This window comes from Mauremys mutica, chromosome 21 (genome assembly GCF_020497125.1).
Source record: "Mauremys mutica isolate MM-2020 ecotype Southern chromosome 21, ASM2049712v1, whole genome shotgun sequence".
NCBI classification, from domain to species: Eukaryota; Metazoa; Chordata; order Testudines; family Geoemydidae; genus Mauremys; species Mauremys mutica.
Genome location: NC_059092.1, coordinates 8,186,232 through 8,204,957, shown reverse-complemented (window position 1 = coordinate 8,204,957; position 18,726 = coordinate 8,186,232). Strand labels below are relative to the sequence as shown.

The following is an 18,726-nucleotide window of genomic DNA, read 5'->3' as shown; positions in this document are numbered from 1 at the left end:
AATGTGCCCACTTGGCTTAGGAGGAGAAATTCCTACCCTGCCATAAACCAAAGCTAGACTGCAGGGAGTGCAGCTTTGCCCTAAATCTCTCTCATATCACATGGTGCGGCTGCAGTCTGACTTCCATCTTTCTGGGCTTCATTCAAAGCTTACTGAACTCAGTGGAGGATGTGGCAGATTCCTTCTTAGTAACAGGATTAAACAAAGACTGTGAATGGCTAGCCAACTACAAAAGCAGTTTCTCCTCCCTTGGTTTTCACACCTCAACTGCTAGAAGAGGGCCTCATCCTCCATGATTGAACTGACCTTGTTATCTCTAGACTGATTCTGGCCTGCATATTTATACCTGCTTCTGGAAATTTCCACCACATGCATCTGAGGAAATGGGTATTCACCTGCGAAAGCTTACGCTCCAATACGTCTGTTAGTCTATGAGGTGCCACAGGACTCTTTGTTGCTTTTTACAGATCCAGACCAACATGGTTACCCCTCTGATTCTTAATAACATGCACCTCCCCAGCAAACTCAAAATCTTGGCTCCATAAGAACGGCCATACTGGGTTAGACCAAAGATCCGTCTAGCCCAGTATACTGTCTTCCAGCAGTGGCCAATGCCAAGTGCTTCAGAGGGAATGAACAGAACAGGTAACCATCAAATGATCCATCCCTTGTCACCCATTCCCAGCTTTTGGCAAACAGAGGCTAGGGACACCATCCCTGCCCATTCTGGCTAATAGCCATTGATGGACCTATCTCCCATGAACTTATCTAGTTCTTTTTTGAACCCTGTTGTAGTCTTGACCTGCGCAACATCCTCTAGCAGATCTTACAGGGCCAGAGTCCATAAAAATAACAAGCTTGCTCCAAAGCCCTCTGAAGTCAATGGAGCAACTTGGATTGCTTTCAGTGAGGTGTGTTTATTTTCATTGTCAGGGGAGAGCAAGACATGCTTGGAACAGACTTTCTTTTCCTTGGCTTTCGACCCATCCTAGCACAGAATAGGAGGGATTTGTCTGGGAATTTGTCCCATGGAGACAACACACTGCATGTTAGAGGGCCGTTCATGGTGAAGAAATGTTTCAAATCTAGTTGTTTTAAATAGACATCCATTTGCTTTCACATTTTCCTCACAATTCTGACCTCCCCGCCCCTGCTTAGTGCGTCCCCCTCCTGTGTGTGTCTGTAAAAGAAGAGGCAGTGTTTTCCAAAGCAGTTTGATTTTAAAAAGGGCTCTACAGTACAAAATCAAAGATATCTCCCCAGATATTCATCAATGTGCCTGTTAGAGACAAGGAAAGGCCCCCTTGTGTCAAAGCTAATCCCTGCGGTGTATGCAACTGTCGTACTGTAATGCTGTTTTCCCCCCGTGTTCTTTACCTTCAATTTCCAAGATTTCCCTGTGCATAGCGTCCAGAGTCTGCAAATTGCCATGGTTTACAGAATCCTTTATGTCTATGTCTGATCAAAATGACCAAGTCATATTTTTTTAAAGCAGGGAGCTTGATTCTGACTATTTCTTTATCCCAGGCCAGTAACCACCTCATTAAATTCTTTAGGAACATCTTTTCCATCCTGTTCTGTAGAGAGTATGCACCTGTTTGATCATCTGCATTCACTCGCTAGCATGCTAATAAGCCCATCTGTTAACTGTTCAGCTCCACATGCCAACCTTTATTACATAGGCCTGGGACAGAATAGTCCATGATCTCACCTGGCAGCTGGTTTCTTCTAAAGAGAATGTGCTTTTCCTCACGGGACATTCTTATGTGGATCATACCATTCTTGACATTTCAAAATGACTTTTGATGCAGATCATCAATACCTGTGGGCCTACTGCATGTAGCAGAATGGAGGATTTCATCCTCTCCGAGTTCTCTGCAATACCTCTTGATTAAAGGAAAATTGAGAAGTGCTGCAACCACCCCTTCCAGTCATTTGGCAGATTCCCTGAGTGATTCAGGTCCCTTCCTTCGCATCACTTTTGCCAAAGATTTGATTTTCCTCTGGCACTGTGTAATAAGGGTCAGACAAACAGGATGGCTGAGAAGAGATTTAATTTTATTTTTTGGTCTAAATCAAATAGCACATGTCGCGGTTACAAACAATTATACCCCTTTCACATGGCAGGAATCACTAGCTACAGAGGCTGATGCTCCTTTTCCAGGGAAGGCAGATGGAGCACAGCTCAAACACCGTCCTTTCATCTCTGGGGTCATGTATCAATTGGAATCCTGCACCAATGACAAAGTGGACGATACCACGTCTCCCGTACTTTGCTGGGCAATAGCATGAAAGGGCTCCCTGCTTGAAAAACTAATGTAGCTCTTTATTAAAAGAACTGTGCACAGAAATTCTGCAGCAGCAGCTAGCATTCAAGCCATGTGCACACAGACTGACTTTCTAGTGCCTCCTTCAAACTCTTTCCTCCTGCAATCTGTGCTCCTCTGTCCAGGTTCCATGCAGGTTGCCTCACCCCAGATGGTCCTCTTTGGCTGAAGGTAAGAAATACTAAAATCAAAATAGTTATTCAGTGTTTCACTGCAGGCTCACCAAGGCCAAGCAAGGCTGGGGAGGTGACAGTCCTGTATTGAATCAGCTACCTAATAATATTTACCCACTCCTCCAAATTGCTTCTCAGTGGCACCTCTACATGCTCATTTCACCTAGAGCACTTTCAGATGGCACCAGTATCCCCGGGAAGAGCTGCTTTGAGGAAGTGAGCACTTACTGTCATGCAAATAAATGGTGCTGAGAGGAGATCTAGGAATGAATAGCAAGGGGTGTTGCAAGTAGAAACTGTATTGCATTCGTAAGGCTGTGGAGTGGGAAGACAAGGAGGACATGAGTGTTGCAGGCTCGGACTGAGGAGCATGGAAGATTTCGCAAGTCAGGACTGAGGTGCACTGTCAGAGCCATGTGCGCTGCTTGGGGCTGCAATCTCAAGGACAGTGCAAGTCAGGACTAGCAGAGATTAGAGTACTGGGGAGAGAGAGAGGTAGAGGTGGGGGCAATATTCCTGATTTTAGTTAGTGTTAAATAAGCATTCAGATCTAACAGATTCAGCCCAGATTCACCTCTCCCCAAAAGATCCCAAAATGGCGGTTCTGCATCAGCAGCAGTGGGTTCGCCTTGACTAGCAAACACCATTCAGCGTTCATCCAACATGCACTCCTCTGCTGTTAAAAAACGTCCCTGCCCTTTATTTTTTCCAAAGCCATCTGTTCCACAGTCAGCCAGCCCCAGACAGGAAAGGTGGATTGAGTGCTCTTGAAAAGGCTCAGCATTTCACTCACCGCTTGCCAAAAACGCCCCTGCAACAAAGAAGAGGCACCCAGAGCCCTGCCAACTGCGGATTGTGTTAAATCACCTGAAACAGTGCAATGGGCTCCTGGCAGTTCATGCACAAACAAAGGCCCTGGCAAGCCTTTTTCCAAGCCTTAGGACTGGGGCAGGCGAGAGTATCCAGCTTAAAAACAATGACTGGACCAGGGCATTTCTTTTCTGGAAGGAAAATAGTCGATCAAGTGGGAAGAAAACGGGTGGGAAAGAGAGGAGAGCTGTTTGAAAGCAGCCTGAATGGTGGGGTTTGGACAAGTCCTTATTGAAACGAGAAGCTTGTACGTCAAAGGCAGGCAAGTGTTGTGCCAGCTTCCCCCACTCAGCTCTCTGCCAACACACCTCGGCCCTGGCCTACGGCACTTCCTGTTAGTCCAGCACTGACGCCCTGACAGTGGCTGCTCATGCAGCTTAATCCTGGTGGTCAGCCCCCTGCTGCTGGTTCAGCCCTTACCACAGCGGCCGATGCACTGAGCTACTGCCGCCCCTCCACTGCCAACCCTCACGGCAGCCTGGGCTCCTCAGTCCTGACAATTCCAAAACGTCCTTCGTCTTGCAAACCCGAGCCTGCACCCTGCTCTGCTTTACTGCGCTCCCAGTCGTCCGTCTGGCCACGTGTTCACAAAGCGTTCAGCACCACCGCAGCGTTCTCCCTGGTGTGCCAGTCCTGGGCTTTGCCAAAAGTCTCCGGCCTTGCAATAGCCCCTTTGATTCTATTTTTTGGCCCTCTCCATAGCACTCCCAAATATTTAGATGCTTATTCAGACTGACCCTCCAAACCTTTCGAGAGGCACCCATCACTGGTCTGGAGGAACTGGCATTTTAATCCCCCTCCCCAGCGTCTCGCCTTGTGGGCAGAGGGAGTTAGAGTGAAGAAGTAAATATGGAAAAACAGCTGAGATCATCCCCCTGCTGCTGCTACTGAGCTGAGTGGGGTGAATCCAGGAGGAAGTTAATCCGCTATCGCTGGATCTCTGAGCCAAATGAGTCATCACCGTGCTGCCCAGTACCAAAGGGTGTGCAGAGACCACGGGGAGCAGTCTGGGAATGCTCAACACCCTGGAAAGAAACACAGGGCTTGCTTGCCAAAAGTTGGTAGAGGTTTTTTTTACTGCTCTGCCACACCTGCTGCCTGAAACTGCGTTTTGGTTCCTGTAACTTCCAGCCTGGCAGAGTCTAGTGCATGGAATCACAGAAGCCAAGCACCTCCGGCCCAGTTCTGGTCTCAGTTACTCTGATGTAAATCTGCAGTAACTCCTGCAGTGGACTTATTCCAGATTTACACCGGCACCAAGGAACTCAGAATTTGGCCCTGCAGTTTGAAGAGGAGAGAGGCTCCCAGTCCTAGTTATCGCTACCCGGGGAGTGTGATAAAAACAAAACAATTTTGCCTGGCTGAATATGAAACACCGTCGACCAAAGTCCAGACCCAAATTCCACTCAGTCAGGGCTGGTGCTACCGTTAAGGCGAACTAGGCGGTTGCCGAGGGCGCCAAGATTTGGGTGGGTGCCAAAAAGCGGTGCCCCCAATTTTTTTGTTTTTTACAGCGGTTCCTCCCCGAGCGCGCGGTCGCTGCTCCACTTCTCCCACCTCCCAGGCTTGCAGCGCCCATCAGCTGTTTGGTGCCGCAAGCCTGGGAGGCGGGAGAATTAGAGCGGGGGCGGCGTGCTGGGGGAGGAGGCGGAGCAGAGGTGAGCTGGGGTGGGGAGGTGCCGCACGGGTTCCCGGGGCGGGGGAAGCTGCCGCGGGGGGGATGCCTCAGGGCGAGGGAGGGGGCGGGGAGCTGCCACAGGGCTGGGGGCGAGAGGGGGGCGCAAGGTGGAAGTTTCGCCTAGGGCGCGAAACTTCCTTGCACCGGCCCTGCACTCAGTCCTTACTGAGGCAGAGCATCCATACATATCAATGGAGCAAGAACAAGGACTCGGGGATTTAACTCTCCAATAACACTTGGCATCTTTATAGCACCTGTTGTCCAAAGGGCTCTCCAAACATTTGCTAAGCCTCGCCCCCCGATTCAGTAGGCTCTCTAAGAACTAGCATGCTCATTGCACGGGGGGCACAGAGGGGCACAGAGTCGAGGGCCTGATTAATATAAGGGCTCAATCCAGCTCCCAGGGAAGTCAGTGGGGACTGTGGGTGCTCAGCACCTCTGAAAACCAGGCTCCAAAGCCTTGCTTCAACTCTCCGTGAAGTCCATTGGGAGTCTTTCTATTGACTTCAATGAGAGGCAGGTGGAGCGAATGCTGTGTGCCTTGCCAGAGGTCAGGCAGCGCGTCAATATCAGAATTTTAGGCTAGGACCCAGGTGGTTCTGTCTCATACTTAATAATGTCCTGCCAGCTGCACCTCCCTGAAAAGACCACAGCAGGATGTGGAAGGCCCCCGGCTCTTAGTGATGTATTTTGTGCAAACCATTTTCATTTTGATAGAAAAATATACGTACCTTTTCCTGCTTCATAGGCCTTTATCCTGGCTCATGACACAGTAACACACAAATCACTCAGTGTAAAATCTGCTTTTCTATAATCTGGGAATTTTCATGGTTGGAAAATGGCTGGAGTTTCATTTCAGCTCTGCTCCGCTGGTTTGTTTTTTGGTTCACCCCTAGTAACTTTGTATCCAGTTCTACCCTTCCCACCTTCGTCAGACGAGGTGAAAACTGTGCTCCCTGCAGTGTGACATCCCTAAGGTTATACGCAGCCCCACCTCTGACTAGTGGGGGTTACAAGGAAACGGGTTGGGGCTAAATTATCCCATAACTGCCTACTGCAGAGGTTCATGCACCTTCCTCAGAAGCATCTGGTTCTGGCCACTGTCAGAAACAGGACGCTGGAGTAGATGGACCATAGGTCTGATCCACTCTGGCAATTCCTGTGTTCCTGCAGACCAAGAGGCTAATGAGACGCTGAGAGGCAGATATGCTCAGTTACCACCAGAGAAATCTCCCTTGGTCTGTTTCTGCAGGAGAAGGGCAGTTCAGCGCCTTCATTATCCGATGTATTGGAGGGAGGGGGCTGTAATGAGATCTTGTCTTAGCTGATGTTGGGGGGAGAGCTGTGTGCTGAGCCCTGGCTCGGTGATTACGAGCACTAGGTGACGTAGGTCAGTTGCTGTGAATTTACACCACACAGGAACACAGGCATGAAAGTGTATCTGCCAGGACACTCTCAGGCAGGGCAGGTGACTCCCACATAAATAATGCTGCTGGGATTTTAACCTCTGGCTGCCAGAAACCCGAGCGGTGGGAAAGGCGGTACACAATAGCTGTTTGCTTTGCTTTTTCCTGCTTCCATACCTCACACGCTGATTCTCATTTTGCTTAAGCTGGTCTGCCTGGCCGAAAGTGACGTTACTTCACTGATTTGGTGGGTCATAAGTTGCAGCTGAAAATCCAGAAGCTCAGATTCTTCTGAGCCTTAAACATAGTTCAGAAGAAACAGGGAGAGGTAAAAAAGAGAAAGAGAGAAAGAATTTCCAAGTTAAATGATTGGTGCATCTCAAGGGCCTGATCCAAAGCTCATTGAAGCCAATGGGAGTCTTTCCATTGACTTCACTGGGTTTTGGACCGGGATGCGATGGTGCAAGGACACACACACTTGTTCAGACAGCTTTTGCCCTGAACAACAATGGCTCTACCCACAAAAGACTCGATTTTCAGTGATGTGGAGCCCCTACAGCTCTCATTGATCTCAAGCAGAATTCAGGGTGCTCAGTGCTTTGGCAAATGCAGCCCATTGTGATAATGGTGGTTTGATGAAATTGTGAACAGTGAGTTCTATTCAGGTGCCCTTGTACAATGTTCTGACCTTCTTGTTTATCTGACCCAGACAAGAGGGGGTTGCATTTTCCCAAAGAGTTGAATTTCAAGATCATTTTATAGCCAAAGCACCATATATACAAGCAAAGCACTGTAAGAAGAATTTCCTGTATCTTTCCTCCGTGTGCAGGAAGGAGGTGGTGCTGGTTTCGTCGCATCCTTGCTGGGTTGATGGTTCCATTAGTAGACCGGAACAGAACTTCCCCAAAGTTCTAAGGTGTTCAGATCTGAGGTTGTGGTTTGACCCGTTATAAAGCTACCCTGAAAACCAGCCAGCCCCAAGGCATGAAACCAGGCTTGAGGCCTCTTCTTTCTCTACCTCCAACACTTTGTTCCAAAGGTTTGGTTTGGGCCCATCACTAATTTTGGGCCCGTCACCAAGTTTAATGTTGCGAGGGATGCAGTTGTCCAATCACAGAATCATAGAAATGTCGGGCTGGACGGGACCTTGGGAGGTCATCTAGTCCAGCCCCCGGTGCTGAGGCAGGACCAATGAGAAGGAGTTGGTAGGAGAAGTGGCCTGTTTCCTCAATGAGAGGCACTCTTGCTGACAATCGCAAGATGTGTAGGACGCAGTAGATCAAGTAGGAATCTTTTTTCCAGGACCAATACTATCAACACAACACGTAAGCAGCGGCATGATGGTTTCTTTGCCTTTGGCTTTCTGTGGCTGCAGATAGCCTTATTCAGGAGGATATTTAGGACCCAATCTTTGACTCTGGCCAAATCAGGCCACTCCCTTTATATGTTGCACTTGAGACTAATGCCAGAGCTATACCAGAAAGGGACACTTTGCTAAGCACATATGTACTGCTTGCTGTACACCCTGGCTAACGAATATCTCAAATCTTGAATCCAGAATATTGAGAAACCTCTCCTGAAAACCCGCTACCCATATTCTATAGGAAGAAAATCCCCATTAGAATGTAATATAAACATCTCACAACAGTTGTGGATGCAGCTTGCTTCTGGGTGTCAACTGCATTCCTCATTACTGGGAGGCACAAGAGTGAAGTCTGCATTAATTACTAAGCATCTCATAGCGCTTTATAGGCATTAATTAAATCCTGGGAGGATTTTACAGATGGGGAAATTGAGGCACAGAGGAGCAAAGTGACTTGCCCCAGGACACACAGTGTGTCAGTGGCAGAGCTAGAGGAGGCCTTCCTCACTCCCTATCCCCTGCTTTAACCACACAAACACTCATCTTCCTTCAAGAGGTTGGCTTCATCCACCCAAAGAGTGCTTAACCCCATAAAAAAGGCATCATCTGGGAAGATTGCTGCTGTCAGAAAGTGCAAATGCCATGCTAGAAAAAAATAAAATATAATCAATGGTTACAGTGCCAGCTACATCTTGGCTGTTACTCTGCATTTGTGGCCAGCTTTAGCCTGAGAAACATGCTCCACTGACCGAGCAAGAAAACAGGGCAATCAGAATGTATGAGCTGCCATCACAAGTCACTACTAAAACTATCTTTGAATGAAAGAGATTCTCTGGATAGTTCAGCTGTCCCACAGCCAGTATCAGGAGAAAACGCCATACTGTCACCCAATGGCTGAGGCTGGTATTCCTTCATTCAGTGCATTTCTAGCAGCCCTAAGTGTTCGTTTCAGTACAGTTCCTGTTGAATGGAGTACTGCTATTCATCTAAGCACAAGGATGATCTGTCTCATATGGAAACAGTCCAGACTTCTCACATAAGCTACCCAGATAGTAGTTTTCCCTCCCAGCACTGTATCTTTCTATAGGGGGAAGCAATAATATTTCCAGGGGAGATTTAACATAAAAAAGCAATGTTGCTCATAGACAGGCGTCATCTTTCCCAGCAGAAAAAAATTACCATAGGATGCTCACACTGCCTGCTGCTTTCATTAATCTATTTAATGAAGTCAGTCCATCAAATGGATAGAGCAGAAGGCAGAGAATCGAGATGCCTGGCTCCTATTTCTGTCTCTGCAACTTACTCGCTGTATCAGCTTGAGCAAATTTGTTGATCTCTCTCTGTACCTTTGTCTCTGTATTTAATGCGGAAGCTCATTTCTATACAAAATGTTGAGTCCCCCGCATGAATAGTGCCGTGTAAGTGCAAAGTAGTATTAGTTCATCAGTCTATTTTAATTTTTTAAGGAATCCTTCAAATAATTATGCAGTTTAATATTTTTATTAATATTAATTTGATCTGTTTTGATTTTTAATTTGTATTTGGTACAGTGCTCTTAGCTTATGGCAAAAGAGACTGATAACCTTATTGTATATGCTGGGGTGGGCGTGTTATTCCTTACATAAATCTGGCTACATCTTATAGCCTGGAACTAGAGTATAATACTTCTCTTTCATGCTGTCATCGCATCAAGAGACCTTGTAAGACTTTTTGGGGGGAACATAGACAAACATTTTAGTAGAAACATTCCAACCATAAACTTCTTAAGCAACAATGTAACACCAGGCAACCCCACTATAGCGCTCTGAAAACAAATGACTCAAATTTGGTTTTTGCAGCTTTTCGTGTCACCGAGAACTTTTTGATGGTGCAATTTCCTGCTGTTTTCCTTGTATCTATACACAGTAGCCTATATCTGTATAGTATAGTATAGAACAGTACTTGCACAAGGATGCATGTTTAATACAGGGTCTCTAAGTACTTTACAGACAGTTAATTCAACCTGCCTTCATAACTCTGGGAGGAAGCTATATATTCCCCTTCATTTTACATATGAGAAAACAGAGGCACGGGGTGTTAAAGTGAATTTCAAGTCAGAACCCAGAAATCCTGAACCCTCAGGCCTTCCTGTGCTCTAACAATTAGGCATCACTTCCTAGAAGGAGTAGCACCTATCGGAAGTATTTGCAATATCACAGATTGCTGTCCTCCCACCCTGTGGTTTTCCTAGGACTCTGTAAAATGTGGGTGGCTTGACCATGAGATGTGTAGACCAGGAAGTTGGAAGGTACGCAAGGGCGAGGTTCTGGCTTGTTCTGTATGAGCCAAGCACTGGAGCTAATCAGGCACATCAAGCACGAACAGGAAAATACAGAGAAGGTTGCTGAAGGTCACTGTGACCTCCAGGAAGAAATGCCAGAGTGTTCACACTGGCTTGGCACCTCCTCATTCGGGGATGCTGGGCCAAGCCAGAGCTTGAGCTGAGTCTGGGCCAGACTTTGGCTTTCACTGACTTTTCTCACTCCCCTCTCTAGGAAAAAAGTTTTGTCTTGAGAAAAACCAGACAGGGCTTGCTGCCAGATTTTCCTCCTGTCCTCCTTGTATTTTGATTCAGGAGGAGCTGCAGATGCTCCGAGGGAAGAAACTGTCCATACAGAGCAGACTTCAGGATCCCGACTACCGGTGGCAGCTGCGGATGAAGTTTCTAGAGCAGGCAAAGAGTTACATAGGTGTGCCCTACGCCAAGAAGTATCACGAGCCGGGCAGTAAGTGCAGACCCTTTCAGCTCATTCACCTTTTCCCTGATGAAGCAGGTGGTGTCACTCCTGTCTCTGGTCATAGCCTACTGATGGTTCATGCCTTCCTTAGGCCACAAATGAATGGCAACTTCTCTTCTTTGGCCGTTAAAGTCAGGCGTGAGATTAAGGGTGTCTAATTTGGCCTGTCTATATTCATGTTACCCCAGCTTAGATTCCATCGTTATCATCATCCTCATTATGGTAGCTCCTAGAAGCCCCAGCCGAGATTAGAGGGCCATTGTGTTAAGAGTTGTACATAAGCCTGGTTAGAGAGAGAAGTTAGAATCGAAATAAACAAAAGGTGGAAGGGGAAACTGAGGCACGGAGCAGTGAAGTGACTTGCCCAGGATCAGTGGCAGAGTTGGGAATAAAGCCTAGGTCTCCTGACTCACACCACTGAATGCTCCCTTAGACATCCCTAGACTAACATCTACTTACTATCAGGCACCCCATCTAGGAACTTTGATTCCTTTGGACTCAGCGGACCAAAGAGGTCAAATTCTCCTCTTTCACCCCAAGCAGTTCTACTGACCAGACATTGGCTGGTACGACACATCTCTCAGAGGGACACAAAAGAGGGGTGGAGCAACAAAAGTAGCCAGCAAGATGTTTAGAGTTCCTAAGTGTTTTTAACATGTTTAAATGTAAATGAAAGTGGCATTTTTCATTTAAAAAAATTCAGTGAAAAATTTCCAGCCATCTCCAAAGCTTCAGTTCCACATAATCCATGTTGCATCTGAAACGTCTACATAGATCCAGTGGATTTGATGAGGCCATAGAATTAGCAACGAGTGAACCTTTTTTTGTCTAGAAGTTAAGTTTGAATACAAATCCAACAGCGGAGGTGATTTTGCCGAACCTAATCCAGCATATCCAAACTTCTTAGATCTGCAAAACTGGGCTGGAAATCTCACGGGATTCCTGCTCCTCAGTCAAGCTGGAAATACCATGAAAAAAGACATCCTTGTAGTATTTTGGCACTTCACATTCCAGTTGTAAGTGCCATCCTGAAATGCAGAGGCAGCACAAATCAGAGGGGGGAAAAATACCAGAACTGCGAAAAGGTCCAGTTCCGGTTTGGTTCCAGAAATGGGTGGAGATTCAAGGACGTGGCATTGAGGCCAGTAGCTGGGAATTATGGTTTTATCCACATTAAGAACATAAGAATGGCCCTACTGGGTCAGACCAAAGGTCTATCTAGCCCAGTATCCAGTGGCCAATGCCAGGTGCCCCAGAGGGAATGAACAGACCAGGGAATCATCAAGTGATCCATCCCCTGTCGCTCATTCCCAGCTTCTGGCAAACAGAAGAACAATATACATTGGTGTGCCTGCCCCTGAATTATTGTGCAAAGCTGCCCCTCGCTGCATCTTTTCTCACCAAAGCGACTCTCCTGTCCTCCTGCTGGATAAAAACAGAGGTTCCTTTGTTGTCATGCTCACCTACTGGTGATGTACTTTCCTTGCTCCCCAGCTCCAGAGTACGAATCCCCATTCTTCCTGGATTGCTGCGGACTGATTCGGAGGGTGGTGCGCGACTTACAATCGGAATTTGGCTTTTGCATCGGCCCAGGAAACCAGGCATATCAGTACGATACACTCCCCATCACTCTGCCCAGTGAGGAGCACATGAAGCCGGGAGACCTCATCTTCATTTCAGGAACGTACTTCGACCCAGAACGTAATGTCGACAAAGATATCTATCCATCCACCCATCCTCTATGTACCTGTATCTATCCATTTATCCATCCATCTTCATATGTACTCCCACCCCCTTTCATATCCGTTCATCCATCCTTCCCCATACATACCACCTCCATCTAGTCATCCTCATATGTACCCCGCATGTGTATCCCCCATCCATCTAACCTCAGAGAGAAGCATACAACACAGCTGGGAGGGAAGGAGGAATAGCTCAGTGGTTTGAGCATTGGCCTGCTAAACCCAGGGTTGTGAGTTCAGTCCTTGAGGGGGCCATTTAGGGATCTGGGGCAAAAATCTGTCTGGGGATTGGTCCTGCAGCAAGGGTAGTCTGTTCTGCTCAGGGCAAGACACACTGATTGAACAGTGACACCGTCTGTCGGTGCCAGTTCTATGCATAGACAGTCTCCAGGGCTGTCAGCCCCAGGGCCGCCCAGAGGATTCCGGGGGCCCGGGGTCTTCGGCGGCGGGGGCCCCTTCCGTTCCTGGACCCGCCGCCGAAGTGCCCTGAAGACCCGCGGCGGGGGCCCCCCCGCCGCCGAATTACCGCTGAAGCCGGACCCGCCGCTGAAGTGCAGCCCGGTCTTCGGCGGAGGGGGGCCCCACCGCGGGTCTTTGGGGCACTTCGGCGGCGGGTCCCGGAACGGAAGGGCCCCCCACCGCCGAACTACCGCCGAAGACCGAGCTGAACTTCGGCGGCGGGTCCCGCTCCGTCTTCGGCGGTAATTCGCCAGCGGGGGGTCCTTCCGCCCCGGAGCAGAAGGACCCCCCGCCGGCGAAGACCGGGAGTGGCAGAAGCTCCTGCGCCCGGCCGCACAAGAGTTTGCCGGGCATCCCGGAGCGAGTGAGGGACCCCGCTCCAGGGGCCCCGAAAAACTCTGGTGGGGGCCCGCTCGGGGCCTGGGGCAAATTGCCCCTCTTGCCCCCCCCTCTGGGCGGCCCTGGTCAGCCCATCACTTCCCAGAATGCAGTTTTAAAGGCAACTTTGAAAAATGCACAGTCACTTCCTTGTCATTGCAGGAAGGAGGCAAATCCATGACATTGTCCACGTGGAGATCTGGCTGGGGTCTGGTGAGCGCAGCCTGGGGGCCAGGTGGAAAAGGGGCAGACTGCAGATCTTTGATTCCTACAGGTTTGTCTCTCCCTCCTACGGAGACATGGAATATCACTTCAAGTCCATTGAAACTTGGCTCCAAGGCACCTGTGTCAGGCAAGCATCACTGGCTTTCTTCATATATACAGTACATCTCCGCCTGGGACGCCTGAGGCTGGCGATCTCATGATCAAAGGGTGCCCCGAGACATTTTCCATGTCACTTGCCAGGGGTTTTGGTGTGGTTCTGTTCTAAAACAGGACAGGAGAAAATGGCCCCTTCCTATCCCAGGGGCCTGCTTCCTGGGCCAATTTCTGTCTTACACCGCAACTCCTTTATTCCACTCTAAGATTGCAAAGAGGTAATAAAGAATCCAACCCCGGGGAGTTAATCGTGTGGCGTAGAGCTTCCAGAACATCTCTGCCCTCCCGCTCAAAGCACCCGGGGATGGGTCATGCCAGAGTTAGGAGATAGAGGGAGGGAGGGAACCTGCTGCTCTCTGGCTTTTCTTGGCGGGCATACCAGCACTGGCGCAGCTTAGAGCAGCCTTGAGGCTACTTGGAGGCAGTCTGGAGAAGGAATTGTCCTATTTAGAATCAGGTTATGCAGCCTGGCCCATCCTTTCCACTAGAACATTGCTCCCTAGAGGCCCCAGAAAACCCCAAGAAACGGTTCGTCCTGGCCAGTGCCCTAAGGACTTTCAAATCCTAGCCCAGTCTCTCCTCCTGTTTGACCATGCAGTGAAGCTACAGGGCCCAATTCACAAGCAGGCACAATGCCATTGACTTTCCCCTTTGCACTCCAGTGAACTCGCCCGCAGTGTTAAACTGGGGACATGACATCCACCTTTATGGCAGCTGCAGAGAGGTTATAAACACAGGTTCCTTCAATCCAGGATCAAGCCAGCCCTGACCAAACACTAGATCAGAAAGGACTCAGACAGGATGACGTGGCCAGTAGATTTAGTTTTTGTATAAAAGCGTCTTTCCACCCTCCCCCATCACCCAATACATTCCTGTCTCTAAATCTCTCCCTCAAGTCTTTGTTCTAGCTGGGGGTTTCCTTAGCTTCCCACCTACTAGCAGAAGTGCAAGTGCTACCTCAGTTAGTTAACTCATTCCTGTCTATCCTGGAGACCGATTTGTGACCGCAGTTTTGTTGAATTCAGCTTGTGGTCCAGTGCTTTTTGATCACGTCCATCAGTTGGGGTTTGGTGCTATGCTATAAGCAGCATTTGATAAACCAAAAAGCGATTGTTACTGTTCTGCTGGCATCTGCTGTATAATTTTACAAAACCGCCAAGAGATATTGCATTGGCCCCTCTCTGACGTCTCACCCTGCAGTATCTTGAGCTTTCTCTGGGGATTCAAATTCAAAGATGTTATTATGACTTCAGAGACCTTGGTTGCTATCAAAAGATGCAACTTAGCTGTTGCCGCGCAAATAGGCCACAAATTATGATTTGAAATTCAATGGAAATTCATTCAGAAATGCCAGATAACCTCATAACAACCACCACATATTGAATCTTAACCCAGAATGTTTCATAGCACAGTTAGAAGACCAGGGTTGGAGGCTGTTGTTATTTTTAATCCTAATTTTCTGTGGGAAAAGAGTATGTTATGATTATTTTTTTTTAAATGTAAATGCTTAATTTTTCTCCAAGAAAATTTCTACCAATTGTTCATTTCACCAGCATTTCATTGCATTTTGCAAAGTCACTAATTCTGGTCTTCAGTTATTGCAACCAAGAGAGATGAACTACCTGCTTCTGCTTGGACAACGATAGAATATAATATCCTCAGATGAGGTCACCTGGTATAGCACCATTGACTCCAGTGGAGATATGTGGATTTATAGCAGCTGAGGACCCAGTCCTCTTGATATAAATATTATCCTCGAGATTTTATTCGCCTTACTGAGGCAAAACACCCCCGTGCCGCGGCAAAGGAGAAGCCACTGTTATTATGCGTCTACATGTACAGGTAGAACTTCTAACTTCCAAAACACTCTCCAGATCAGATCCTTGAATAGGTCCAAGGAGCATGTAGTGCAGGTTAGAAGGGTGTGCGTGTAAAGGTGATGTAAAGCTCATATGCACTTCCCCAGCCCTGGGGCTGCCACATGCCAGATCAGCCCCCTGGCATGTTAGAGCAGCCTGACGAAGGCTGTAAATGACATCAGCTGACAATGCCCCGGAGTGACTGAAAGAGCAGCCTTGGATCAGTGAACTGGAGGGAAGCCCTGGCCACTTCCCTTTTACGTTGGCCATGCCCCTACGCTAGCTGCAGGGATTGAGGCAGTCTAGTCCCCACTACACTGGCTGTAAACTACTGGAGGATTCCCCTAAATTGGGATGATTCTACAGAGTTCAGTTACACCAGCTCCGCGGGTAGGTTCCACAGGCAGTAAGGCATAAAACACCCACCCTGCACCCAACAAGCTGAGCCGCCTTGTTCTTCTACCTGTCATTTGTACCGAAAGAAAGAACCAGCCATGAGCCAAAGAACCACCAATGACCTCCACTATACACAGTTTAGAACTCCCCAGTATTTTAGTGCTATACATTATTCTACTAATTTGTGGATAAACATTTTGGGACAGATGACTACACGGTGATCCAAAGGGCTTGCATATATACATATGCACAGGCAGGTCTAATGACTGCCTACACCAGCATACAGTTACATAATCTGAACATGCCTATGTCAGTCGTTTGCCCGGGTGGTGCCCGTTTTGAACTGTACCTACTGCAACATACAGAAAAGTATCAGCATTGAGATGTGAACAAAGTCAGGAGAGATGAAGCGTTGAGCAATGAGATCAGTGACTACACTTAAAGGACAGGTACACTATGATCAAAATCCATATTGGCAGCCACTCTGAGTCTAATTTTAGCAGGTGACGAGTGAGTGGTGGTGCAGGGGGAAGGAAAGGAATGAGCTTTTACTGTTTGCTTCTGAGTGACAGCAAAAGTGGGCGTAGTGTCTGTCAACCCAGGTGAAGCCTGACCTTTCGAAGACTTGAAGATGACCATGGACGACTGAGCTGAAACAAGCCAGGCAACAGGAGTTCCAACCACCAAATTGGTTCCCCTATCTCTCCGCTACACGCGCACACTCTGATGCGCGCATGTGCGCCCACTCGAACAGCAGCCCTCCCATGACTCCCTTCTCACGGCAGAGCTTTATCTAAAAACACACACACCCTTGTAGAAGTCGCTCTGCATGTTAATGCTGGAACCCCTTCCACAATTAGCAACAGTCGCTAGGCAGCTGTTGCTAGGAGACCGGCCCTTGTTTATAGTGCTGAGGGTTTTCTGAACGTGCCAAACAACTTCTTTGGAACCTGTGTATATAAAGCAGAGGCAGGTTTGATTTCAGAGCCACCACTTGCTGTTGTGATGCTAGCCTTCTCCACTCAGTGAGATAAGCAATCCACACTCCACAGCAGTGTGTCTGCTGCTCCATAACGCGATGGTTTGGTTCCTTTAGAAGCTCTCTTTATGGCCCTGCTAGAAGCCACGTTTTCCGAGCAGAAGGAAGGACAGGGGACAGTGAAAGCTTTGCTACGGCATTTAGTGTCTGCTGAGCAAAGGTTAGAATTTCCATTACTTTACTTCACTTTAAGATGCGTTTGTTTTCTTTGAAAGAAACAAAACAAAGCGGAAATTCTGGTTGGAGCAATTCGAAAATCAAGGCGGAGATAAAGATACTGACTTATATTGCGCTGATTGGCTTTTCAATCACGTGGTCCCGCGGCAGAGTAATAGTGTCAAACTATGAACCTACTAGAAACTCTCTTCAATATTTTAATGTTCAAAATGAACGCTCCAAGATCTGATCTAAAACACACTGCGGCAAAGTCCTTCTGGGCCTATTCTCTGGGCTGAGTCAAAGCTCACAAGCTTAGCAGCCTGCTTTCACAAGCTAGTCTTCCTCACCTCCTGTCTTAAAAACTGTTGTGTAGTGTTGCAAGCTGCTGTGCATCACACCCCACAAGGGGCTGAAGTGATCTTTAAATCTAGTTTGTAAAGTGGTGTGAAGTCCTTTGGGATGAAAGACACTAAATAAATGCTGGCTGGAGTATTATGGTAGCATCACCTTTTTCTTATGGCTACCGTTCATTGTACTTAGTAGAATCTGTTATAGAGAGCCAGAGATTTGTATATTGCTGTACAGACAAACTCGATGAAATTCTCATTTATACCAAGTCCCTTTTATACCCCTTGATATGTAAATGTCATTTCTCCTATTTTACGGCCTCAGTCTTTACACTACCAGAGTGGTGGCCACGGAAGAGTAGTACTTTTAGAGTAGGGTGACCAGACCAGGGCCGCCCAGAGGATTCCGGGGGCCCGGGGTCTTTGGCGGCGGGGGGCCCTTCCATTCCAGGACCTGCCGCCGAAGTGCCCCGAAGACCCGCGGCGGGGGCCCCCCGCCGCCGAATTACCGCCGAAGCGGGACCTGCCGCCGAAGTGCGGCGGGGGGGGTCCCCGCCGCGGGTCTTCGGGGCACTTCGGCGGCGGGTCCCGGAACGGAAGGGGCCCCCCGCCGCCAAAGACCGGGCTGCGCTTCGGCGGCGGGTCCCGCGTCCCCCCGGCCCCGGCCCCGGCCCCAGCCTCTTACCCCCGGCTCCCTCCTCACCCGGAGTCTCAGCGCCTCGCCGGAACAGCGGCAGCGCGTCCCCGGCGGGGCCTGAGCCCCGTCCCGCTCAGAGCCGCCTGGTGAGGGGGTGAGGCTGGGAGCTCCACGCCGAGCGGAGAGAGCGGAGCTCCCAGCCCCGCCCCCTCCCCACGCGGCTCTGAGCAGGGCGGGACTCAGGGGCTCCGCCGGAGACATCAAGCGCTGAGGCTCCAGGAGAGGGGCGGAGGCGGGAGCCTCCGCTGTTCTCTTGGGGGCCCCTGCGGAGCCCAGGGCCCGGGGCAAATTGCCCCCTTTGCCCCCCCCTCTGGACGGCCCTGGACCAGACAGCAAGTGTGAAAAATCAGGGCAGGGGATGGGAAGGTAATAGGAGCCTATATAAGACAAACCTCCAAATATCGGGACTGTCCATATAAAATCGGGACATCTGGTCACCCTATTTTAGGGTAAATATTCAAACTGAGGCAAGGGGATTTGCTCAAGTGATTCCCCTGACCCCGGGGACACTTGTGAAGACGATTTCTCTCCCAGAAGGCTATGCCAGTGACTGAAGTTAAACCCTGTGCATAATGCTGAGAAGAGAACATACCACCCAGTTTCTTTCTCTCCATCCAAAATTTCACGAAATTAGAATGCACTTTAGACTAGAGAAAGGCTCAAGGCCTAAAATCTGAG

At 48.8% G+C, this 18,726-nt stretch overlaps 1 protein-coding gene across 1 annotated transcript in view; it reads left to right on the top strand.

Moving 5' to 3' along the window:
• The window catches only part of TTLL10 (tubulin tyrosine ligase like 10), a 129,968-nt gene that overhangs the window by 66,798 nt on the left and 44,444 nt on the right, over nucleotides 1-18,726 (top strand). Inside the window, exons 4-6 of the mRNA XM_044995985.1 lie at nucleotides 10,432-10,582; nucleotides 12,089-12,295; nucleotides 13,336-13,525. Of these exons, the coding sequence (XP_044851920.1) occupies nucleotides 10,432-10,582; nucleotides 12,089-12,295; nucleotides 13,336-13,525 (548 nt within the window). The remainder of the gene's footprint in view (nucleotides 1-10,431; nucleotides 10,583-12,088; nucleotides 12,296-13,335; nucleotides 13,526-18,726) is intronic.